At 44.9% G+C, this 27,264-nt stretch overlaps 1 protein-coding gene across 1 annotated transcript in view; it reads right to left on the bottom strand.

The window, feature by feature from the left end:
* Positions 1–903: 903 nt before the first annotated feature.
* cdk6 (cyclin dependent kinase 6) overlaps positions 904–27,264 on the bottom strand; it is a 388,215-nt gene continuing 361,854 nt past the window's right edge. Inside the window, exons 6-8 of the mRNA XM_070880916.1 lie at positions 21,786–21,836; positions 2,881–3,016; positions 904–2,511 (exon numbers count right to left, since the gene is read on the bottom strand). Of these exons, the coding sequence (XP_070737017.1) occupies positions 2,365–2,511; positions 2,881–3,016; positions 21,786–21,836 (334 nt within the window). The 3' untranslated portion in view covers positions 904–2,364. The remainder of the gene's footprint in view (positions 2,512–2,880; positions 3,017–21,785; positions 21,837–27,264) is intronic.

The following is a 27,264-nucleotide window of genomic DNA, read 5'->3' as shown; positions in this document are numbered from 1 at the left end:
AACTATTACGATCCAAATGAAAATGAAAAGCCACATGAACATAATAGGGAGGAAGTCGCTTGCTAGAAATCCACTTCACCCATTTCAGAAAATATAGCCTTAGGGCTCTCTTGAAGGATAATAATATTATCTAAAAGCACGGTAGTCAGATTAGTTGCTGAGCTATGGTATCACATAGATACATTTCTTTAAACTCCATTAATTCACCTAAAATTGACGTGTTAGAAAGTTTTTTAACTTCAGTTTAAGAAAAATGTTTTGTTAAAACAGTTAAAATTGATCCCTTTTATTACGTGTAGATTTATTTAGCAATATTTACATATTGAGTTGGTGAGTAATACTCATTTGTACTGACATGAGCCTGAACATATATTCATATCTTAGTCATAGAGGTTAGATGTGTACCTCATCAACACCAAACTCCATCCTAACACATATTCCAATCTGTTTGCTTTTCATCAGTCACTAAAATACCATAACTAGTTATACAACTTGTTTTATATAAAAGTCCCTTGCAATATTATGTTACTTTACCATGTTAAACCCTCTTTATTTGTAATAGATCATCATAGTCAATATATCTTTCTCTCCATCTTTTAGTTTTTGTAAACTGCAGAGTTTCAATATGTAATGAATGCTACTTATTCCCTTACACCTTACACTTATACAGTTTATTCATTAAGAAGGTCATCCATTACTAATACCTTTGAAGTCTGCCTGTCTTCAAGGCAAATACAAATATTAGCTACTTATATGAAACCAGTAATTTCTTAAATCTGCTTCAACACTCTTCCAGATTTATATCCAAAAGACAAGCACTTCATGATTACAAATCTATATTATTGGAGTCATCTGAAGTAGATGGTTTTCCACTTTAGCACAATCGCTACAGTACTGTTTGTAAGGAAGCTACTAATAAGCATTGGCTACATCAATTCATCAATGCTGTATCACAATGATTCAACTATGATGGGGTATTTATCCACTCAACTGTTTCATTACAGTTTGGCTAGGGATGCCACCCATCCAGATTGCCCCGGACAGTCCACTTCATTAGTGGAGTTTCTGGCAATTTTCAAAATGTAAACCCGTGCCAAAAAGTCAGATTTTTACAAGAGAAATTCAGTTTTTCCAACTTACTCCTGTGAGTTTTTATCTGAAGGAGTCAGAAATCAAGCCTATTCAAGTTTGCAACGAATTTCATCAACAAAAGAGCAAATAGATCATATTACCCTAACCCTGCCCCTAAGCATGACTGTCCGGTTTTAGATTTGGTAAATGGTGGCAACCCTAAATTGAACAGACACGACTTCATAATAATATATAGATTCAGCATCGGCAGTATTTTGCTTTTGTATTGATTCAATGTTCTGCAAGTGCTAGATATGAGGAGTGTTCCTGTAATATCTGTAAAACATCATGGATTGAAAAATTAACGTGATCCATTCACTAGCTTCCTCATTTTGCACTTAAACATATTGATATGTGTTAAAGTTTTTGATAATTCTAAAGATATATTTTCCAAATTCTCTGAAGCATTGCTTTCTCTTTTGTTGCAGCATATATAAAAATACCATCTGGAACAAGCAACAACTTTCATAAAAGCAAAAGTAGTCCTGATTTTTTAAAATTATTCTTGTGTTTGCAAAATATGTAGCAGTTCTTTAAATCCTGATTTTTCTTGAAAAATCTTTTGTTCCCACTAATGCCACAGGAACCGAGCTGTGTAAAAAACACATAAACAACTTTTTCAATGGGTTCTGCAACTTCTTTCCAAATCTATTGAAGATTGTTCATACCCAAAATGTTCACAGCACCATGGACGATGGCTGAAGAATACATTTCACTTGTTCAAGCGTATTATTCAAAGAACATTTGATAACTACATTCGTCAGTTAGGAGATTTAGTATGTATTTTGTTTTAACGTTTGAATTCTGGCCTTAGCAGCTGGACAAAAACTCTGGTGGGTTTGGCAGTGACTGTATTCCATGTTCCAAATACTTCACATTTGCAGCATTCCACATTCAGGTAACAAGATTCGCAGCATTTGGGAATAGACAGCAGCTAATCGAGTCCAGAATTTTCCTGGGGGATGGGGCGGGGAGGCGAGGGAAGTTGCAACAGTTTTTGCATTGTTTCAATAACAGTAAACCTCCACTGGGACATTAAATCAAGAAAGCACAAGTAGGACACATGTTTCAAAAGCAGCATATGGATGAGATTGTGTCGCATTGTAAAATACTTGATTTGTCAAGTAATCTTTTCAAGAATATGAAGTCTGACCAAGAATTCAACGCTTGACAAATAAAACACGCGAAAAAAATATCAGCACATCACGCAGGCTTGTCCACTCCTGGCAGATGCTAAGCTGTGTTCTCCTCAGAAGAAGACTGGTTTGGAGATAGACACAAGTTCTGATTCTCAGTGTATTTCTCATGGTCCATAAAATATTGGTGGGACAGTGCACTGAAAGCAGATATTCTCTTTTCTGGGTTGAAGGTTAGAAATTTCTGTTAAAAAAATAATAACCGACAGATTAGCAATAAAATTCCAAGTTAAAATTAGCTGAAGATTCGCTAAAGACAGGCTTCCACCAAACTTCCAGTAATGTTACAGCAGCAGAGCGACAGCAGCTCCGAGGAAATTCCCAGCCATAATATTTCATCGCAGGCATAGGAATGCAGAACTTCTAATAATATGAAATATACACAGATACTGAAATTCATAGATACATGAAGTTTGAAAGAAGTAATTCTTACATTTTGGTAAATTTTCAAAAAATAAGTCACATTGATTCTTCATTTTTCAGTTATAAAGATTGAATTGTCCCATAAAAAGAGATTAGTCTCTTAATGAAGAATATATTAATACAGGCATACCAGCAGCAGGTCTTTCCCTGGTTCATTTATCTCTGGTACTATGTCCTGTATGGGTTGTGGAGATCTTGTAGAAAATGCATCTCTTGGCAGAGCCACGTCACGAGGCCAGTCATCCTCACTTGGAAGACCAAGTACACTGTGTAAATGAACAGAAGTTTAACTCAGGAAAAAAAATCAATTTGAGAACAAAGCCATATTCATAATAATGTGCTTGTATGAAGTTATATTTTATAATGGGACATATTTAATACTATATTCCCTTCCGTCATTTTATATTTTGTGTTTTTCCATGTAACATGTGTCATTCCACAGCCAAAAGAATGCACAAGCTGCTTTTTGTCAGATATCCATCAATACCACTATAGTTATCTTTTCAGGGGTGCATAGTGGTTATGTTACTGGACTACTAACCCAGAGGCCTGGACTAATAAACCAGAGACGCGAGTTCAAATCCCACCATGGCAGATGGGCGAATTTACATTCAGTTAATTAAATAAACCTGGAATTAAAAAGCTAGTATCAGTAATGGCGACCATGAAATCATGAAAAGATTGTCATAAAAACCCATCTGGTTCACTAATGTCCTTTAGGGAAGGAAATCTGCCGTTCTTATCCAGTCTGACCTATATCTGACTTCAGACTCACAGCAATGTGGTTGACTCTTAACTGCCCTCTGAAATAGCCAAGCAAGCCACTCAGTTGTACCAAACCACTACAACAAAGTCAGCAATGTGCCAGTACTTCACCACAAGGACTGCAGTGCTTCAAGAAGATGGCTCACCACCAGCGTCTCAAGAGCAATTCGGGATGGGCAATAAATGCCGGCCTTGCCAGTGACAGCCACATCCCGTGAACAAATAAATAAAATAAAACATTTAAGTAGCTTCATAGAATCAGAGAAATTTATAGCATAGAATGAGGCCATTTCGGCCCATCATGTCCGTGCCAGCCAACAAGCAGCTATCCAGCCTAATCCCACTTTACAGCTCTAGGTCGGTAACCCTGCAGGTTACGGCACTTCAAGTGCCCATCCAAGTACTTTTTACATGTGGTGAGGTTTCTGCCACTACCAATCTTTCAGGCAGTGAGTTCCAGACCTCCACAACCCTCTGGGTAAAGAAATTTCCCCTCAAATCCCCTCTAAACCTCTACCAATTACTTTAAATTTATGCCCCCTGGTTGTTGACCCCTCTGCTAAGGGAAATAGGCCCTTTCTATCACTATATCTAAGCCCCTCATAATTTTATACAGCTCAATGAGGTCTCCCCTCAGCCTCCTTTGTTCCAAGGAAAACAAACCCAGCCTATCCAATCTGTCCTCATAGCTAAGATTCTCCACTCTCGGCAACATCCTTGTAAATTTCCTCTGTACCCTCTCCAGTGCAATCGCATCCTTCCTGTAATGTGGTGACCAGAACTGTATGCAGTACTCCAGCTGTGGCCGAACCAGTGTTTTGTACAGTTCGAACCTCCCTGCTCTTGTATTCTATGCCTCGGCTAATAAAGGCAATCATTCTGTATGCCGTCTTAACCACCTTATCTACCTGGCCTGCCACCCAGCTTGGTTGACTTCCTTTTGTAATTTCCCTCCCTTGCTGTGAGAAGTGCCCAGTCATCCTCTTGGTGGCAGACCTGAAGTTGGTCACACACCATAGGGGTGAAATTCCTCTTTTGATGGAAAGCTGTGTTTTTCTCTGTGTCTATTACCTGCTAAGAAATAACAGTCTCAGAAATCACAGGTTTCAAAGCTGCGGGTTCCTGTGACTTTGGAAGCAGTTTGCTTATCATTGAGAAAAAATGTCCGTTCCAATTTTTTAATATAGGAATTTTACCTCCAATGTGGGGAATTGTGGGTGTTAACGATATCATGCTATCACCTACAGCAGTCTTAAGGAGCAATGAACATATAGTGGGATATAAATGAATAGAGGAAGTCTGATTGATGGATATAATTATTAATGTTCAAATAATTATATTGTTGCTACTTTTACTTTTCTTGATAGTTTCCTCAAAGTCAGTAGGATCTGAGACAGCTCAGTCGTTTCAGAGGCCCAACTGTAAAAGGTCAGCTTTAGTAACATTGTTTGTGCAGCAATTATTTTCGTAGCTTGTTAGAGTGAAATAAAACAATTTAACTGACAGCAAGGTTATTGGCAACATGAATAAACTTAACATTTTCATTGTTACCTCTAAATACTCAGAGCTGTCTCAGACAAGACTCCCTAGGTAGACAAGTCAATTGTTTCGCAGTCAAAACTATGAATGCATGTATTACTAATGAGAAGACAGGAAAGGAACGGTCAAGTCCAACTGAATTACATTTAGTTGTATCTACAACATTTAGATGTGCCACTGGAGGGCAGTGTGTTTCCCTTTTATTGAACTATTGGAAAATGAATGTAAATTGTCTAATGCCATTGAAAAAGTGACATTTCTGTCATTAACTATACTAGAATAATAAAATATTTAAATAATCCTATATGAGGATAAACACGTCCTTTATGAAAGCATAAGCAACGCTTGGTGAAAAGTTCACCTGGAAATTCTTCTGATCTGGAGGCGTAGTTCCAGAGCTTTCTGGATGGACAGTGGAGGAATTGAGGGCAAGTCTCGGATATGTTTTGTATCTATCTGAAATTCTGACAGTGGTGGGCACTTCCTGTGCCAACACGCCGCTGTGTGTGGACGTAATGGAGGAGATGGAACTGGCAGGATTACATCACTGTCCCTGGTCCCCACCCGCACATCCCCACCTCGTGCCTGCCTCCATTGCCTACAACACTAAATATGTCTATCTGACACAGGCATACATAACATGCTAGGATCAGATCCTGGTGGAAGTGGGGTTTGTGAAATGCTAGTTACCAAATAGCAATTTTAAAATGTGCTTTTCTTCAAAGATTTATAGCTAGCACAGTAGCCCCACTTATGCTGCAATTGGGTGTTGAAATGATATCCTACCCTCCTATTGAGGCAGGCTCCTTGGTTCCGGTGTAAATTAACACGACCCCGTGATTTTGGATGAGTTCAGGAATGAGTTCATTGGCTGGGCAGAAGTTCGACTCCAACCCTGTCCTGCCCTCAGGAAGTTGCCCCCCAAATTTATAGGCTGCTCTTTCTATGATTCCAATTTTCGTGGTGCCAAATATTGGGAGAGGTTTTTGCTGCCCAAAATCCTGCAGTCTCTGGCACATTACTGGCATCGTGTGTATGGCAGTACAGATGGGCAGAGTATGGGTATACTAGCTGCATGTACTTCCACAGGATGGGGTGGGGTGGCTGACAGAGCTTTTCACGTAGTACTCCAAAGCACACATATCATTTGCTGGCCTCTTGCATTGCTAGTGTATTATCTACTGATTGAGAAGTGTGGACCGGACAACCAGTCATTTTCAATCAAGAGGAAATAGAATCGTGTTACAGGAGGCTGTCTTGAATTTCAAATGAGACAGTAAATTACAGATCGGTATTATGCTGCTGCATTTATATTGCATATCTGGCACTGAGTAGAAACACAGTATGACAATGGTATTAGAATATTACAGGATATATTTTCTGAATTTGCGTTTCCCGCAAAATGTAATGGATAGAAAATCCAGCATGGATCCCTGACCTCCGCACTCAAATTCACAACTTGTGCAGCTCTGCAATGGCAGCACGTAGGTGCAAGATTAACTCTTGTATTTTCAAATGGAATCTCCTACTGCTCAAAAACTTCCATTACAAACCCTTCACCTAATGCAATGCTCCACCTCACACTCAACAAGCTCCCACCTGGAGTGGAACTAAACTACAGAACCAGTGGGAACATGTTCAACCTTCGTCGCCTCCAGACCAGATCCAAGACCGTCCCAACCTCTGTTGTTGAACTACAGTATGCGGACGATGTTTGCGTCTGCACACATTCAGAGGCTGAACTCCAAGTCATCGTCAACATCTTCACTGAGGTGTACGAAAGCATGGGCCTTACACTAAACATCCGCAAGACAAAGGTCCTCCACCAACCTGACCCAGCCACACAGCACTGCCCCCCAGTCATCAAGATCCACGACGAGGCCCTGGACAACGTGGACCAATTTCCATACCCCGGGAGCCTATTATCAGCAAGGGCAGACATCGTTCAACACCGCCTCCAGTGCGCCAGCGCAGCCTTCGGCTGCCTGAGGAAGAGAGTGTTCGAAGATCAGGCCCTCAAATCTGGCACCAAGCTTATGGTCCACAGGGCTGTAGTGATACCCACCCTCTTGTATGGCTCAGAGACGTGGACCATATATGGTAGACACCTAAAATCGCTGGAAAAATACCACCAACGAGTTCTCCGCAAATTCTGCAAATCCCCTGGGAGGACAGAGGCACTAACGTCAGTGTTCTCGATCAGGCCAACATCCCCAGCATCGCAGAACTGACCACACTCGACCAGCTCCGTTGGGCGGGCCACAATGTCCGCATGCCGGACACAAGACTCCCAAAGCAAGCGCTCTACTTGGAAATCCTACACAGCAAGCAAGCCCCAGGTGGGCAGAGGAAACGTTTCAAGGACACCTTCAAAGCCTCCTTGATAAAGTGCAACATCCCCACCGACACCTGGGAGTCCCTGGCCAAAGACCGCCTTTAAGTAGAGGAAGAGCATCCGGGAGGGTGTTGAGCACCTCGAGTCTCATCGCCGAGAGCATGCAGAAAACAAGAGCAGGCAGCAGAAGGAGAGTGCAGCAAACCAGACTCCCCACCCACCCTTTCCTCCAAAGACTGTCTGTCCCACCTACGACAGAGACTGTAATTCCCGAATTAGACTGCTCAGTCATCTGAGAACTCACTTTTGGAATGGAAGCAAGCCTTCCTCGATTTCGAGGGACTGCCTATGATGATGACCTAATGTGACCTGTCCTCCTACTAAGTATCATAAGAACATAAGAAATAGGAACAGGAGTAGGCCATACGGTCCCTCGAGCCTGCTCCGCCATTTAATACAATCATGGCTGATCTGATCATGGACTTAGCTCCACTTCCTTGCCCGTTCCCCATAACCCCTTATCAATTAAGAAACCGTCTATTTCTGTCTTAAATTTATTCAATGACCCAGCTTCCACAGCTCTCTGAGGCTGCGAATTCCACAGATTCACAACCCGCTGAGAGAAGAAAGTTCTCCTCATCTCTGTTTTAAATGGGCGGCCCCTTATTCTAAGATCGTGCCCTCTAGTTCAAGTATCCCCCATCAGTGGAAACATCCTCTCTGCATCCACCTTGTCAAGCCCCCTTATAATCTTATACATTTCGATAAGATCACCTCTCATTCTTCTGAATTCCAATGAGTAGAGGCCCAACCTACTCAACCTTTCCTCATAAGTCAACCCCTCATCTCTGGAATCAACCTAGTGAACCTTCTCTGAACTGCCTCCAAAGCAAGGATATCTTTTCATAAAAATGGAAACCAAAACTACACGCAGTATTCCAGGTGTGGCCTCACCAATACCTATATAGCTGTAGTAAGACTTCCCTGCTTTTATTCTCCATCCCCTTTGCAATACTCCATCCCCTTTGCAATAAAGGCAATAATTCCATTGGCCTTCCTGATCACTTGCTGTACCTGCATACTATCCTTTTGTGTTTCATGTACATGTGCCCCCAGGATCCCACTGTACTGCAGCACTTTGCAATCTTTCTCCATTTAAATAATAACTTGCTCTTTGATTTTTCTGCCAAAGTGCATGACCTCACACTTTCCAACATTATACTCCATCTGCCAAATTTTTGCCCACTCACTTAGTCTGTCTAATGTCCTTTTACAGTTTTTGTGTGTCCTCCTCACACATTGCTTTTCCTCCCATCTTTGTATCGTCAGCAAACCTGGCTATGTTACACTCAGTCCCTTCTTCCAAGTCGTTAATATAGATTGTAAATAGTTGGGGTCCCAGCACTGATCCCTACGGCACCCCATTAGTTACTGGTTGCCAACTAGAGAATGAACCATTTATCCCAAATCTCTGTTTTCTGTTAGTTAGCCAATCCTCTATCCATGCTAATATATTACCCCCAACCCCGTGAACTTTTATCTGTGCAGTAACCTTTTATGTGGCACCTTGTCAAATGCCTTCTGGAAGTCCAAATACACCACATCCACTGGTTCCCTTTATCCACCCTGTTCGTTACATCCTCAAAAGAATTCCAGCAAATTTGTCAAACATGACTTCCCCTTCATAAATCCATGCTGACTCTGCCTGACCGAATTTTGCTTTTCCAAATGTCCTGCTACTGCTTCTTTAAAAATGGACTCCAACATTTTCCCAACCACAGATGTTAGGCTAACTGGTCTATAGTTTCCTGCTTTTTGTCTGCCTCCTTTTTTAAATAGGGGCGTTACATTTGCAGTTTTCCATCTGCTGGGACCTCCCCAGAATCCAGGGAATGTTGGTAAATTACAACCAATGCATCCACTATCCCTGCTGCTACTTTTCTTAAGATCTTAGGATGCAAGCCATCAGGTCCAGGGGATTTATCTGCCTTTAGTCCCATTATCTAACTGAGTACCACCTCCTTAGTGATTGTGATTGTGTTAAGTTCCTCCCCCCCTATAGCCCCTAGACTATCCACTGCCAGAATATTGTTAGTGTCCTCTACCGTAAAGACCGATACAAAATATTTGTTCAGAGTTTCTGCCAACTCCATGTTCCTCATTACTAATTCCCCGGTCTCGTCCTCTAAGGGACCAATATTTACTTTAGTCACTCTTTTCCTTTTTATATACCTATAGAAACTCTTGCTATCTGTTTTTACACTTTGTGCTCTTTTACTTTCATAGTCTATCTTCCCTTAATCATTTTTTTAGTTATTCTTTGCTGGCTTTTAAAAGCTTCCCAGTCTTCTGTCCTCCCACTAGTAAATTGGATACTGTCCTTTATTTCTTTAGTTAGCCACGGATGGCTATCTTTTCTCTTACACTCTTTCCTCCTCATTGGAATATATTTTTCCTGAGAGTTGTGAAATATCTCTTTAAATGTACACCACTGTTCATCAACATCCTACCCTTTAATCTATTTTCATAGTTCACTTTATCCAACACTGACCTCATACCTTCATAGTCTCCTTTATTTAAGCTTAGTACGCTGGATAGAGATCCAACTTTCTCACCCTCCATCTGAATTTGAAATTCAATCATGCTATCATCACTCATTCCAAGGGGATCCTTTACTAGGAGATTGTTTATTAATCCTGTCTCATTACACAGGACCAGATCTAAGATAGCCTGCCCCCTGGTTGGTTCTGTTACATACTGCTCATCTGTTTATGAATTCATGTCACCAGGCAGAGGGCTTTCATCACAATGTTGCAACATATTCCACATTTAATTTTGCTGCTGCACTGCTTGTTTATATGAATTTTATATGAATTTTAGTATTCATCACAATGATTTAGTGCTGACTCCTGGTGGTGCACAAAATTTTTCTCTGCTATCCAAAATTTTATGAAAATATATAAAGGTAGAGGCTCGAGATAGAGCCAAGACACTGTAGCGCTGATTCTCCAAACCACAATCCGTTTAAGCTTAGCCCTGTTGGGATAGTGGGATCAGTGAATTCATCCTTTGATCATTTAAAAATAAATAGTCTTCCAATTTGGAAAATGTTGAAGGGGCACAGTCTTTGTGATAAAATGTTTGGTGAAAACTTTCTCTGTTTATAAATAAATCTGGTGAGAAAGAGAGAGGAGTTCCTGTGGGAATGGAGAACGAAATGCTGATCATTTCACTTCCACTTGACCACAGACGTTCTGTGGGCTTTTGAACTGCGACTTGCAGTAATGAGAGTCAAAACAGTGTGATGCTCTCTACGAGTGATCTGGGACCTGTGTGAACAGCAAAAGCAACTGTGTATCTCCTTAACCAATCAGATTAAAGAATCCTTACTGAGGCACCAGAAGTGTAAGTTAGAATATTTAATTCAAATTCCAAATCATGTGCAGAAAGCAAAATAAATAAATTGAAAGAAAGATGGGATTAACAGAGAGCTACAAGAAATAGTAAAACAAATTTTGGTCCTGAAATTGCGTAGTGCCCCGTTTGGGGGCGGTAACAGCCGTGAGGTGGGAGTTCCTGCGACCTATATTCGGGCTAGCGTCCCCGAGAGCAAGTGGAGCGCAAAATATCACGCTTCACTTACTCAGTGGGGTGCGAGCAGGGTGTAAAGACTCCGTGAAGGGCACAGTGCTATGCGGTGAGATACGTAGCGATGTCACGTATACAGGGTCCTCCCCTTCATTAAAGGGGAGGGTCGAGCTGCCGACTCTGCGGGCGGGAAATGGGGCCATCCCTGGACCACCAGGGAGCGGGATGCGTGGCAGCAGCTTGGCACACAAGCGGAGTGCTGGCTGCAAGATCGCAGCATGGACCCCGCGATGCAAAGTGAAGAAGGCCATTGTTTTTTTACTTTCCCCACCTCCCCATTAATTATCGCCCTCGGGGGCGCTACCAAATTTTCACTCCGGAGCGAAAACGGACCGCTGCGGAGTGGGACGTTACCGGTTACCGCCACCGAAATTTTGCGGGAGTTGGTAGCGGCGGTGTGCTCGGGCGAAAAGTCGTTTGCACCCCATTAACGCCCCCAATTTTTCCCCTTTATTTTCAATTTTTAAAATTTCCAACAATAATTCAAATCTGAAGGAATGAGACTCCACGGTGTTATAAATACATTTTCAGTGCCAGAGAGGTTGTTTTTAATTAATTAGGATTTCACACCGATAAAAATTCACTTACACTTGAATGGACAAGCCCTAACTTTTTCTGGCATGTTTAGTGAGTATCTCGTAAGTAAGCACCCAACTTCACACCATTCATGCATTTGAATGCTGAGTCTCTCGGTGGGGTACTGCTACAGTGAAGCTTGTGGAGGAGCGGGGCAACTCAGACAGCAACTTCCTGATTTCCCCGTTTAAATTCGTATGTGCGGTCGCCAGAAGTTGTTGCCCAATTTGCTCCTTAATAGTGGTGAGCGCTGATAGCCTCACTGTTATTCTTACTGCAAATGTGGGCCATAGTGCAATGGCTTAAATTGTGTTAAGATGTCACTTTGATCTGATGACACTGCAATTAAAATGATGTACAACCCATCTACTTCTTCACCTACATCAGTGATAAGATTTAGGAGCATAATAACAGTGCAGGAGCGGCAGAGGGGACACCGAAACAACCACAGGGAGGAGAAGTGACGTCAGGGTGGAATCTGAAGAATTACAGGTTAAGCATGGTGGTTAGTGTTGTTAGTTTAACTATTTAGTTTATTAGTTTGTGTTTTTAGTGGTTAGATTTTTAGTTTTGCTAAACCTTAAAGCTAATTAAACAATTTTGTCAAGGATCGTAAACTTCAACAACTCTTGGACACCAACACCCCTCACTTTCTTCCTCTTCTCATCCCTTCTTCCAATCTCACCCCCTGCTGTGTTTTCACTATCCCCTCTGACTTTCCCCTCTCTGACCCCAAACGATCATCCTCAGCAAAGCTTGAGTTTCATCCCCTTATGCCCCCAACTCAATGAATTTCGAGCTCTGCACGATGCTGAGCTCTTTTTCCGTCGCCTTCATTCCCACTTCTTTGGCCAGGAGTCCTCCCCTCCCCCCCTCCCCCCCGCCTCCCCCCCCCCCACACAGCTGACCGTTTCTTCCGTTTTCAGAATTCTCGCTCTACCTGGCTCCCTCCCTCTGACCTGTTACCCTCTCTCGATCTTTTCATTGCGAACTGCCGACGGGACATCGGCCATCTCAATTTCTCTGCTCCCCTCACTCACTCCAACCTACCTCCCTCTGAACTTGCAGCAAACTGCTCTCTCACACCCAACCCCAACATTTTCATTAAACCTGTTGACAATGGTGGCGCTGTTGTTGTTTGGCGAACCGACCTCTACCTTGAGGCTGAACGCCAACTCTCTGACATCTCCTCCAACCTCCCCCTGGCCCATAACCCCGCTACCGAACATCAAGCCATAATTTCCCAGACTGTCTCTGACCTCACTCCTCTGGAGATCTTCCCTCCACAGCCGCCAATCTCATAGTTCCCCAAACCCGCACAACCCGCTTCTGCCTCCTTCCCAAGATCCAACCATCAGGACTGCCCCGGTAAACCCATCATTTCAGCCTGTTCTTGCCCCATGGAACTGATTTCTTCCTATCTGAACTCTTTTTTTTCTCCCCATGTCCAGTCTCTTCCCACCTATATCCGCGACTCTTCCGATGGCCTCCGCCACTTTAACAGTTTCCAGTTTCCTGGCCCCAACTGTCTCCTTTTGACCATGGACGTCCAATCCCTCTACACTTCCATCCCCCACCAGGACGGCCTGAAGGCGCACCGCTCCTTCATTGAACAGAGGCACAACCAATCCCCATCCACCACCAATCCTCCTCTACCTGGCTGAACTTGTTCTCACACTGTACAACATCTCTTGACTCTAGTCACTTACTCCAAATTAAGGATGCTGCTATGGGAACCTGCATGGGTCCTAGCTATGCCTGCCTTTTCGTGGAATATGTGGAACATTCTTTGTCCTACTCAGGTCCCCTCCCTCTTTTTCTGGTACATTACAACAACAACTTTTATTTATATAGTGTCTTTAACATAATAAAACATCCTAAGGCGCTTCACAGCAGTGTTATAAGACAAACGAGATAAATATGACACCGAGCCACATAAGAAGAAATGATGGCAGATGACAAAAAGCTTGGGTAAAGAGTAGGTTTTAAGGAGCGTCTTAAAGGATGAAAGAGAGGTTGAGAGGCGGAGAGGTTTAGGGAGGAAGTTCCAGAGCTTAGGGCCCAAGCAGCTGAAGGCACGGCCACTGATAGTTGAGCAGTTATAATCAGAGATGCTAAAGAGGGCAGAATTTGAGGAGCACAGACATCTCATGGGGTTGTGAGGCTGAAATAGATTGCAGAGATAGGGAGGGGCTAGGCCATGGAGGAGTTTTGAAATTGAGGCATTGTTTAACCGGGAGCCAATGTAGGTCAGCAAGCACAGGGGTGATGGGTGATCATGACTTGGTGAGAGTTAGGACACGGGCTGCTGAGTTTTGGATGACTTCAAGTTTACATAGAGTGTGAGAGATCAGCCAGGAGTGAGTTGGAGTAGTCAAGTCTGGAGGTAACAAAGACATGGATGAGCAGCAAAAGAGCTGAGGCAGGGGCGGATGCGGGCAATGTTACGGAGATGGAAAAAGGCGGTTTTAGTTATGCAGGCAGATATGTGGCCGGAAACTCATTTCAGGGTCAAATATGACGCCCAGGTTGCGAACAGTTTGGTTTAGCCTCAGATAGATGCTAGGGAGAGAGATGGAGTCAGTGGTTAGGGAACGCAGTTTGTGGCGGGGACCAAAGACAATGGCTTCTCAATATTTAACTGCAGAAAATTTCTGCTCATCCAGTACTGGATGGCGGACAAGCAATCTGACAATTTAGAGACCATGGAGAGATCGCGAGAAATGGTGGAGAGGTAGAGCTGGGTGTCATCAGCGTACATGTGGAAACTGACTCCGTGTTTTCGGATGATATCGCCAAGGGGCAGCATATAGATGAGAAATAGGAGGGAGCCAAGGATAGATCCTTGGGGGACACCAGAGGTAATGATGTGGGAGTGGGAAGAGAAACCTTTGCAGGTGATTTTCTGGCTACGATTAGATAGATAAGAATGGAACCAGGCGAGTGCAGTCTCACCTAGCAGGACGATGGTGGAGAGATGTTGGAGGAAGATGGAGTGGTCAACTGTGTCAAAGGCTGCAGACAGGTCCAGGAGGATGAGGAGGGATAGTTTACCTTTGTCACAGTCACAAAGGATGTAATTTGTGACTTTGATGAAAGCCGTTTCAGTACTGTGGCAGGGGCAGAAACCAGATTGAAGGGATTCAAACATTGAATTCAGGGAAAGATGGTCACGGATTTGGGAGGCGACAACACGATCAAGCACTTTGGACAGGGAAAGGGACGTGGAGTTGGGATGGTAGCTAGCAAGCACAGTGGGGTCAAGGGTTGGGGTTTTGAGGAGAGGGGTGATGACAGCAGATTTAAAGGAGAGGGGGACAGTAGCTGAGGAGAGAGAACTGTTAACAATGTCACCTAACATGGGAGCCAACAAAGGAGGTTGGGTGGTCAGCAGTTGATGACTGTATCAGTGCCGTTTCCTGCTCTCGCCCTGAATTAGAAAATTTAATTCACTTTGCTTCCAATTTCCATCCTTCAAATTGCCCATCTCCGACTCTTCCCTTCCCTTCCCTTCCTCGATTTCTCTGTCTCCATTTCTGGGGATAGGCTATTGACAAACATTCACTGTAAGCCCACTGACCCCCACAGCTACCTTGATTACACGTCTTTCCCACCCCGCTTTCTGTAAGGACTCCATTCCATTTTCCCAGTTTCTCTGTCTCATCTGTTCTGACAATGCCACCTCCCATACGAGTGCTTCCGATATGCCTTCCTTTTTCCTCGACTGAGGATTCCCCTCTACCATGGTTGACATGGCCCTCAACCATTCTATTTCCCGCATGTCTGCTCTCACCCATCCCAGAACAATGATAGGGTTCCCCTTGTCCACACCTTTCACACCACCAATCTCCATGTTCAACGGATCATCCTCCGCCATTTCAGCCACCTCCAGCATGATCCCACCACCAGCATGAGTCCTGAATGGTGCATTGCCTCACTGTTACCAAGATAAACGATATCACTGAATTGATACAGGGCTTTCTGCGAGGAGAACGGGAACAGCCATAAGTCATGGGACATATTGGAACCAATGACATAGGTAGGAATAGGGTTGTGATTCTACGGGCAGAGTTTCAGGAGCTAGGAAAAAGATTAATGAACAGAACTCAAAGGTGGTAATCTCTGGATTACTTCCAGTGACATGTGTTAGTGAGTATAGAAACAGGAAGACAGGACTGGTGAATGCATGACTGGAGAAGTGGTGCAAGAGGGAGGGCTTCAGATTCCTGGGGCAGGAGGGCCCCGTACAAACCGGATGGGTGGCACCTGAATAGTGCTGGGACCAATGTCTTTGCCGGAGGTTAACTTGTGCTGTGGGGAAAGGTTTAAATTAATTTGGCAGGGGGAGGGGCATCAGCACGCAGCAGCAGAGAGGAGAGACAAGATGCATAGAAAACCAAGAGGGACAAACAGCAACAGATCAAAAAATAGTGTAGAAAGAGCAGGCATTAGATGGAGGAAAAAAGCAAATCAGACTAGCATGTTGTTGAAATGTATATGTGTTAATGCGAGGAGTGTTACAAATAAGGCTGATGAGCTACAGGCACAAGTTGCCACATGGTGTTATGATATAGTGGCTATAACGGAGACCTGGCTTAAACTTGAGCAGGAATGGGGACTAAACATTCCTGGATACAATGTATTCAGGAGGGATAATGAAAGGGAAAAGAAAATGGGGGCAGAGGGCGGTGGCAGGATTGATCAAGGAGAATATTACAGTACTACAGAGGGATGATATACTACAGGGCTCAAAGACTGGATCTCTTTGGTTAGAGTTAAGGAACTGAAAAGGAGCTGGGTGTTTACTATAGACCCCAAAATAGTGAGAAGGAGATTAAGGAGCAAATGTATAGTCAAATTGCTGAGAAATGCAAAAATAATAGAGCAGTAATACTAGGGGACTTCAATTAACTTAATATAGACTGGTGGGGGAACAGAGTAAAGGGCAAGGAGGGTGAAGCATTCCTAAAATGTATACAGGAGAACATTGTTAATCAGAATGTTTCTAGCCCAAAGAGGAATGAAGCAGTGCTGGATCTAGTACTAGGAAATGAAGTAGGGCAAGTGGAGTGTGTTTCAGTGGGAGAGCATCTGGGTAATAGTGATCATAATATTAGGTTTAAAGTAGTTATGGAAAGGGACGAAGAAAAATCAACGGTAAAATTACCCAACTGGAAGAGAGCTAATTTTAGTGATTTGAGGTCGGGGTCGGTGGGGGAGAGGTCGGCGGGGGAGAGGTCGGGGTTGGTGGGGGTGAGGTCGGGGTCGGCGGGGGAGAGGTCGGGGGGGAGAGGTCGGCGGGGGAGAGGTCAGCGGGGGAGAGGTCGGCGGGAGAGAGGTCGGCGGAGGAGAGGTCGGGGTCGGCGGGGGAGAGGTCGGCGGAGGAGAGGTCGGGGTCGGCGGGGGAGAGGTCGGCGGGGGAGAGGTCGGCGGAGGAGAGGTCGGGGTCGGCGGAGGAGAGGTCGGGGTCGGCGGGGGAGAGGTCGGCGGAGGAGAGGTCGGGGTCGGCGGGGGAGAGGTCGGCGGAGGAGAGGTCGGGGTCGGCGGAGGAGAGGTCGGCAGCAGCCTGAGGCGGGGGAGAAATTGAATACTTGGCTTTGTAAATATAAGCATTGAATAGAAAAACAAGGAAGTCCTGCTACATGTTTACAAATCTCTGATTAGTACCTCAGCTGGAATATTGTGTACAATTCGGGGCACCACACTTTAGGAAAGATGTCAAAGCGCTGGAGATGGTACAGAAGAGGTTTGCCAGGATGATACCAGGGATGAGGGAGCTCAGAAATGTGAAGAGATTGAAGAAGCTGGGATTGTTCTCCTTAGAGCAGAGAAGGTTAAGAAAGAAAGACTTGCATTTATATAGCACCTTTCACGACCACCAGGCATCTCAAGGCGCTTTACAGCCAATTGGAGTGTGGTCACTGTTGTAATGTGGGAGACCTAATAGAGGTGTTCAAAATTATGAGGGTTTTGATAGAGAAAGTAGGGAGAAACTATTTCCTCTGGCAAAAGAACTAGAGGGAAGTGGAATCAGATTCCATAGGAACTTTTAAAAGGCATTGGACATGTACTTGAAGGTTATGGGGAAAGAAACTAGGATGTGGGACTAAAATGGACAGCTCTATCAAAGAGCAAGACATAGGTGTGATGGGTCGAATGCCCTCCTTCTGTGCTGTAAGATTCTATGGATTCTAAGGGGCCGAAATTGGTGGACATACCGCTGCATACAGCCCACGGACCGCCTACATACCGCCCGGCGGGAAATTCAGCGACATACCGTCCGCCCACACGGAGCATCTTATAGACTGCCCAAAAGTCTGACACTGGTAGCATACTACCGACATACCACTGGAGCTGCACACAATCTGAAAAAAGATGGTTATATGCCGATGATATGTCGGCGGTATGTAAACTACAATGTTCCTCTCCCCCCGCACCCCCCCCCCACAGCGTGATATAATCCTATCCCCAGTGATCTAATATCCCCCCAGAGATCTAATCCCTCCCAGAGATTTAATCCCACCCAGAGAGATCTAATCCCCCCAGAGATCTAATCCTCACCAGAGAGATCTAATCCCCCCAGAGATCTAATCCCCCCAGAGATCTAATCCCTCCCAGAGATCTAATCCCACCCAGAGAGATCTAATCCCCCCAGAGATCTAATCCTCACCAGAGGGATCTAATCCCCCCAGGGATCTAATCCCCCCAGAGATCTAATCCCACCCAGAGAGATCTAATCCCCCCCAGAGATCTAATCCCACCCAGAGAGATCTAATCCCCCCAGAGATCTAATCCTCACCAGAGAGATCTAATCCCCCCAGAGATCTAATCCCCCCAGAGATCTAATCCTCACCAGAGAGATCTAATCCCTCAGAGATCTAATCCCGCCCAGAGATCTAATCCCACCCAGAGAGATCTAATCCCCCCAGAGATCTAATCCTCACCAGAGAGATCTAATCCCCCCAGAGATCTAATCCCCCCAGAGAGATCTAATCCCCTGAGATCTAATCCCACCCTGAGATCTAGTCCCCGTCCAAGATCTAGTCCCCGTCCAAGATCTAGTACCACTCCGACATCTAGTCCTCCCCTCCAGAGATCTATTCCGCCACCCCATCCCTCGAAAAACGTGAAAATAAATAAATAAACAAACAACAATATAAGTATTATAAATAAATCAAAAACACTGCAAAAAACAATTAAAAATCTGCGTGTACCTCGAGGCACTTACCTGCGATCCGGTGTCGGCAGTCTCTGGTCTCCAGACTGCTCTTTTCGGCAGGGGAGGAGGGGACGATGGAAGAGCGCGTGTGCGCAAAACTCAGGACCCAAAGAGTCCCGTGTCCCAGACAACTTGCCCTGCACCGCCGGAGCAGAGCGCCTGTCGCACTCCGCTGACGCACCGCCCAGACCAATGTTGCCAGCACTCCGCCCCAGCGGTACCGGGCGGTGAAGATTGACCGACCACCTCGAGACCGCCAAGAATTAGGCGGTCCACCAAGTTCGGCCTCTAAGATTTACTATGGAAACAGCACTTTGTTGTAAGATTTCAAAAGTAAGATAGTTTGGTCATCATCACCTTTGACATGGACGGAAGGATTTTAAGCATCGTTATATCCTTCCTTCTCATTGAGAAAGGGGGATAAAACATGCTTCTTTCATCATGTTTAATTGTGATAACTATTCTTCTCAGATTATGGGCAGCCTGAAATTAGAATTCTGGCTCGTAAACTCTGTAAAAATAACAATAGATACGTAGGCCCCAATATTTACTGGGACGAGATTCTGAACCCGTGGATCCACAGAGTGGGTGTTTATTAAAAACTGAATCCTCAGCTGGAAGCCAGCCTGATTGACAGACTTGGCTTCCCGGCCGACGTGGGATGCTGCTGCAAGGGCTGCAGCCCAGGAGCAGGTAAGTTTGTGCTGCTGGGGTAGCGATCGTGGGGGTGGGGGAGGGGAGCGGGTGGTGGTGTGGGTACAGCGTGTCTTGTATGGTCAGCGGGTGATCGTGGGGGGGTTGGAAACAGATTGGGCAGATTGGTGATCGCGCGGTGTGGGGGGCGGTATCTGATTGTGGGAAGGAGGGCGGTGGTATTGTGGGCAGGTGTGTTGTGGAAAGGGAAGTAGGCTTGTTTGTGGGGCTGGGATGAAGCACTCCTGGCCCACAAACAATCAGTCCTCACCTCAAACCCGGTCGGCTAGCGTTAAACTTAAAATGGAGATAAAATCTTCTTAAATGACCAACCCGCCTCCTGGGAGCAGGTTGGAAGTCCGTTCCTCGCCTCCGTTAAAAGCAGAAGGCGGCGGGTTCGAGGGGGTTTGGGATTGGGTTTAAGATTTAAATTGTTTTACATCCCACCTGACCCAAACCCACCTGTTTTTGTGGGTTAAAATTCCTCTCGTAGTTTAAGCAGGCCTCAGAAATAATTATTAGTCTGTGGTATGGATGTAAAGTTGATAATCATAGACACCAACAGGTACCATGGTGGTTATGTTATTGGACTAGTAATCCAGAGGTCTGGACTAATAATCCGGAGACGTGAGTTCAAATTCCACCCAGGCAGCTGGGGGAATTTAAATTAAGTTAATTAAATAAATCTGGAATTACAAAGTTAGTAATGATGACCATGAAACTACCAGATTGTCGTAAAAACCTATCGGATTCATTAAAGTCCTTTAGGGAAGGACATCTGCTGCCCTTACCCGATCCTGATCCACTGCAATGTTGTTGACTCTTAACTGCCTTCTGAAATGGGCAAGCCACTCAGTTTTACCAAAACGCTACAAAAGTCAGCACTGGGAGTAACTTCACCACATGGACTGCAGCGGTTCAAGAAGGCAACTCACCACCATCTTCTTAAGGGAAATTCGGGAAGGACAATAAATACCAGCCTTGCCAGCGATGCCCACATCCCATGAAGGAATAATTTAAATTTTTTAAAATAATATTTCAATGAAAAATTCAACAAAAATAATGAAAGTCTGCATTTATTTAGGATTGACCACATTGATTCAGGATTTATTTCCAGCTTATTATAAATTCAACTCTGATGTATTAAAGTCCACAACAGTCCTGCATTTCTAACATTCAGCTTTGCTGAAGCACATGAGCATTCGTTTATTTTTAACGCAAAATTGGATTTACAGCTTAAATGCTTTTCAAAGTTTAGCCATACCTGGGTGGGGATAACAATGAATGATAATTGCAACAATGCCAATACTTTACCATTCATTTATGAGTCTTATGATTCTTGGAACTTATTTTTTAATTCTTACAATTCATGCAGTAAAAATTAAAATATGTAGAAAGTTATATTTAAACTTTTCACCCGAATCACAGATATTAAAATTTTTTTGCATATTGTAGGACTTGTGAAAAAGTTGATAATGGAAAAGGTTTAATGATGGAAAATCAGTGGGACAGGAAAACAGAGGTGTAGGAATCTGGATTCATGACACTTAAGGGCCGATTTTATGAAATTGAGCTCCACGTAATAGCACAATTTGGAAATTCAGATGCATGTTCCCCACGACTCCATCCTTTACAGAAAATCATGGGGAGTACACATACACACATTTCCAATATGTGCTACCAGCAGTGCCCTGGGAGCACAATTTTGTAAGATTCATCTTTTAATCCCAGCAGACTCAATTGCTAAGTCTCGGTTCTCATGAATAGACACCATGGAGAAATTAGGCATTGCGCCACAAAGAAGGACAGAGCAAATGAATGTCATTCCATGACTGCTCTCCCTGTGGCCAGTTCCAGGGCAGAGTTTGTGGAAGCCTGAGAGCAGTTCTTGCTCCATGACTTGATCTGTTGATAGCAAGTTGGCTATGGATGGTGTAAGGAGGCTAAGAAAGAGTTAGTGGAAGAATACCTCAAAAAAAGGAAAGATACTTGGTAGCCTGGCTGTAGCTGTGAAATTTGACAGCTCTTTAAGTAAGCTAATTGGCACAATCTGTGAGTCCTAAACTATTATTGGAGTATTATTTTGTTTACATTATTACATATTAAAAAAAATCATGCTACCAAATCTAAGCAAAGCACATTGAAAAAAAACTTTGAAAACAGTCAGAAAGTTTATATTTTGCAGAATTGCAGAATATGTTTAGCATCATTTAAATCCATAATCACCACATAAATTTAATGTAAAATACTGATAACTTACTCAAAAATTTTTCCTAATTGATCAACATCTGAATTACCACGGAAAAGGGCACTGAAAAAATAGAAACAAATTATTAGTCAAAATGGCATTCACTCTTAATTCACAGTTGTTGTGATTTTTTTTAGACATAAGACTTAGTACAGATACTGCTGCATGTACTGAAATAGTTGAATGAATTTTTCCAGTTATGTTAATAATTTAGTTCTGAATGACGAAGGATATTGCTAAACACAGTTAGCGAGGACGCTTTGTTTGATACTTGTGTATTACCTCTTGTGCACTTACACAAGTTAGAGATACATGTCTTACTTAGCATCCAAAAATACAGGTTTCAGATACCATTTCAAACTGAAAGCATTCCTTGTTAGCACTGTATATAAGCCAGCCCCTAAGGCCTGTTCCTCACTCTGGAATGTCTTAATAAAGACTGAGGTCACTGTTACTTTAACCTCCCTGTGCACAGTCTCATCTGTGTTCGGAACACAATAACTGGCAACGAGTATACGAATCCAACGCAAAGGTGCAGCAAACTGTGGGCATCCTGGAGATGTTCTCGGAGGGTGAGGACTGGGAAGCCTATGTCAAACAGCTATACCAGTACTTTGTAGCCAACGAGCTAGATGGAGAAGGAAGCGCTGCAAAAAGGAAAGCGGTCCTCCTCACAGTCTGCGGGGCACCGACCTACAGCATTGAAGAATCTTCTGGCTCCGGTGAAACCCACAGATAAGTCGTATTAGGAGCTGTGTACACTGGTTCGGGAGCATCTTAACCCGAGGGAGAGCGTGCTGATGGCGAGGTATCGGTTCTACACGTGCCAGCGATCTGAAGGTCAGGAAGTGATGAGCTACGTCGCCGAGCCAAGATGACTTGCAGGACAATGTGAGTTTGATGGCTACCTGGAGCAAATGCTCAGAGACTGTTTTGTCCTGGGCATTGGCCACGAGACCGGCCCTCAGTACCATTGCGATAGCACAGTTTATGTCCACCAGTGATAACACCAAACAAGCCTCTCAGCACACAAGTGCTAGCAATGTTCATAAATTAACTGGAACTGTGTTTGCAAGCAGAAATGTACAGGGCAGAAACCATGAGTCTGCAACTGCCAGCAGGCCTCAGGTGACCCAGATGACTCAGAGTCCGCAGCAAAGGATGAATGCAAGGCAATTCACACCTTGTTGGCATTGTGGAAGCTTCCATTTAGCCTATTCATGCCGCTTCAAAGGGTATGTTTGCAAGAGCTGTGGAACAATGGGGCACCTCCAACGAGCTTGCAGACGAGCTGCAATCTTTGCAAAACCTGCTAACCACCACATGGCAGAGGAAGATCGATCCAGGGTGGATCAAAGCAATTTAGAGCCTCAGAGAGAGGAGGCAGATGCTGAAGTACACGGGGTGCACACATTTGAGACATAATGTCCACCTATAATGCTAAAAGAAAAATTGAATGGCTTACCCGTAGCCATGGAACTGGACACTGGCGCTAGCCAATCCATCATGAGTAAAAAGATGTTTGAGAAACTGTGGTGCAACAAGGCACCCAGACCAGCCCTGAGCCCCATCCACACGAAACTGAGAACGTACACCAAAGAGCTCATCACTGTCCTGGGCAGTGCCATGGTCAAGGTCACCTACGAGGGCACGGTGCATCAACTGCCCCTCTGGATTGTCCCGGGCGATGGCCCCACATTGCTTGGAAGGAGCTGGCTGGCAAAATCCGCTGGAACGTGGATGACATCCAAGCGCAATCACATGTCGATGAGGCCTCATGTACCCAAATTCTTAACAAATTTCCTTCCCTTTTTGAGCCAGGCATTGGAAACTTTTCTGGGGTGAAAGTGCGGATCCACTTGGTCCCAGAGGCACAACCCATTCACCACAGGGCGCGAGCGGTAACTCATATGATGAGGGAGAGAGTGGAAATCGAGCTGGACAGGCTGCAACGCGAGGGCATCATCTCCCCAGTCGAATTCAGCGAGTGGGCCAGTCCGATTGTTCCAGTACACGGTCAGGATTTGCGGCGATTATAAATTAACTATTAATCGTTTCTTGCTACAGGACCAATACCCGCTACCTAAGGCAGACGACCTATTTGCGACACTGGCAGGAGGCAAGACGTTCACCAAGCTCGACCTGACTTCGGCCTACATGACGCAGGAGCTGGAGGAGTCTTTGAAGGGCCTCACCTGCATCAACACGCACAAGGGACTGTTCATCTACAACAGATGCCCGTTTGGAATTCGGTCGGCTGCAGCAATCTTCCAGAGAAACATGGAGAGCCTACTCAAGTTGGTACCACGCATGATGGTTTTTCAGGACGACATATTGGTCACGGGTCGGGACACCGTCGAGCACCTACAAAAACTGGAGGAGGTTCTCCAGCGACTGGATCGCGTAGGGCAGCGGCTGAAGAGGTCGAAATGCGTCTTCATGGCAACAGAAGTGGAGTTTTTGGTGAGAAAGATCGCGGCGGACGGCATTCAGCCCACAGACACCAAGACAGAGGCTATCAGTAATGCGCCCAGGCCACAGAATGTCACAAAGCTGCGGTCGTTCCTGGGACTCCTCAACTATTTTGGTAACTTCCTACCAGGGTTAAGCACCCTCTTAGAGCCCCATGTGTTATTGCGTAAAAGTGAGAACGGGGTATGGGGGAAAAAAAAACAAGTAATTGCTTTTGAGAAAGCCAGAAACATTTTATGCTCCAACAAGTTGCTTGTATTGTATAATCCATGTCAAAGACTTGTGCTAGCATGTGATGCGTCGTCGTACGGAGTCGGGTGTGTATTACTAGCTAACGTCGCGGGTAAGTTGCAACCTGTCGCCTATGTCTCCAGGAGCTTGTCTAAGGCCGAGAGGGCCGACAGCATGATTGAGAAAGAGGCATTAGCGTGTGTGTTCACAGTAAAGAAAATGCATCAGTACCTGTTTGGCCTCAAATTTGAGCTGGAAACCGATCACAGGCCCCTCATATCCCTGTTCGCTGAAAACAAGGGGATAAATACTAATGCCTCAGCCTGCAAACAAAGGTGGGCACTCGCGCTATCAGCGTATAACTATACCATCCGCCACAGGCCAGGCACCGAGAACTGTGCGGATGCTCTCAGTCGGCTACTATTGCCCACTGAGAGCAGCCTGCAAACTTGCTGATGGTGGCGCAGCCCACAGACTTGTTGATGGTCGTGGAAGCGTTTGAAAATGATAAATCACTTGTCACGGCCCGCCAGATTAGGACTTGGACCAGCCAAGATCCTCTGCTGTCCCGAGTAAAAAACTGTGTACTGCATGGGAGCTGGGCCGGCATCCCCGTTGAAATGCAAGAGCCAATCAAGCCGTTCCAGCAGCGAAAGGACGAGCTGTCCATTCAGGCAGACTGCCTGTTGTGGGGTAACTGCGTTGTGCTACCCAAAAAGGACAGGGAGACGTTCATCTCAGATCTCCACAGCACGCACCCAGGTATAGTAATGATGAAAGCGATAGCCAGGTCCCACTTGTGGTGGCCCGGTATCGACTCTGACTTCGAGTCCTGTGTACGGCAATGCAGCGCGTGTGCTCAGTTGAGCAACGCGCCCAGAGAGGCACCACTAAGTTTGTGGTCCTGGCCCTCCATACCATGGTCGAGGATCCATGTCGACAATGCGGGCCCGTTTCTCGGTAAAATGTTCCTGGTGGTGGTGATGGATGCTTTTTCAAAATGTATTGAATGTGAAATAATGTCGGGAAGCACCGCCACCACCACCATTGAAAGCCTGAGGGCCATGTTTGCCACCCACGGCCTGCCTGACATACTGGTCAGTGACAACGGGTCATGTTTCACCAGTGCCGAATTTAAAGAATTCATGATCCGCAATGGGATCAAACATGTCACCTCGGCCCCGTTTAAACCAACCTCCAATGGGCAGGCAGAGCGGGCAGTACAAACCATCAAACAGAGCCTTAAACGAGTCACAGAAGGCTCACTCCAAACCCGCTTGTCCCGAGTACTGCTCAGCTACCGCACGAGACCCCACTCGCTCACAGGGGTGCCCCCGACTGAGCTACTCATGAAAAGGACACTTTAAACCAGACTCTCGCTGGTTCAGCCCAACCTGCATGATCAGGTAGAGAGTAGGCGGCAGCAACAAAATGTAAATGATGGTCGCGCCACTGTGTCACGGGAAATTGATGAAATTGATTTGAATGACCCTGTGTATGTGCTAAACTATGGACATGGTCCCAAGTGGATCGCGGGCACGGTGATAGCTAAAGAAGGGAGTAGGGTGTTTGTTGTCAAACTGGACAAATTTGCAGAAAGCACCTGGACCAAACGAGGCTGCAGTTCACAGACTACCCTGAACAACCCACAGCAGACACCACCTTTTTCGAGCCCACAACACACACCCAAAGGATCAACGACACCACCCTGGACCAGGAAATTGAACCCATCACGCCCAACAGCCCAGCAAGGCCAGGCTAACCCAGCAGCCCTGCAGGGCCAACAACACGCCAGCCCAGCGAGGGCACAGCCAACACACCAGAACAGACATTTGTACCGAGGCGGTCCACCAGGGAAAGAAAGGCTCCCGACCGCCTCACCTTGTAAACAGTTTTCACTTTGACTTTGGACGGGGGAGTGATATTGTGTATCTGTAAAGCATGCACTTCCATGTTCCGCCACCAGGGAGCGCATCCCCTGAAGTCGCAATGGATCACAGCATCCCTTGGGAGCACTGTATATAAGCCGGCCCCTAAGGCCTGTTCCTCACTTTGGAGTGTCTTAATAAAGACTGAGGTCACTGTTACTTTAACCTCCCTGTGTGCAGTCTCATCTGTGTTAGGAACACAATACCCCTATCCAGTAAAGAAGCTTTGTAAAATATATATAAAAGTATCAAGAGTGGTGGCAAATGTGGAGGTCAGAATGCATGATTCAGGATGTGGATGAATAATTGTGCTGGCTGTGAATCGGGTGCCTGGACTTCTGTGCCCGGATTCTCAAAGTGTGCTCCGTTGCACTAACCATAAAATCATAAAATTTGCCTGCATCTTCTACCAGGAGAGAAAAGGAAAATTATTACTAACACGTGCATGGGGTGTCTCCAGCACAGGGTATCTCCATAAATAGGATGCAGAAAACTTGACATGTAAGAATAATAATGTTTGGAAATCAATGTGGTATGAGGACAAGCTAATTGTTTGAATTACCTGTGGTAAATTATTCAACTGCGGTGCAAACTTTGTGTAAGCTGTTATTTCGAGCGATTGTATTACTATTTTGAACAACCAACCTTAAATGAATAAAAATTGATTCTCTTTGTGTTAATATATTTTATGCTTAGGGACCAGGCTACCTGAATAAACTGAACTAATAATCCAGAGACGTGAGTTAAAATCCCACCACGGCAGCTGGGGGATTTTAAATTCAGTTAATTAAATAAATCTGGAATATAAAAGCTTGTGTCAGTAATGGTGACCATGAAACTATCGGATTGTCTTAAAAACC

Source organism: Pristiophorus japonicus, chromosome 5, assembly GCF_044704955.1.
Source record: "Pristiophorus japonicus isolate sPriJap1 chromosome 5, sPriJap1.hap1, whole genome shotgun sequence".
Taxonomy (NCBI): domain Eukaryota; kingdom Metazoa; phylum Chordata; class Chondrichthyes; family Pristiophoridae; genus Pristiophorus; species Pristiophorus japonicus.
Note: the sequence above shows the minus strand (reverse complement) of the source record. Positions and strands in the feature narration are given on the sequence as shown.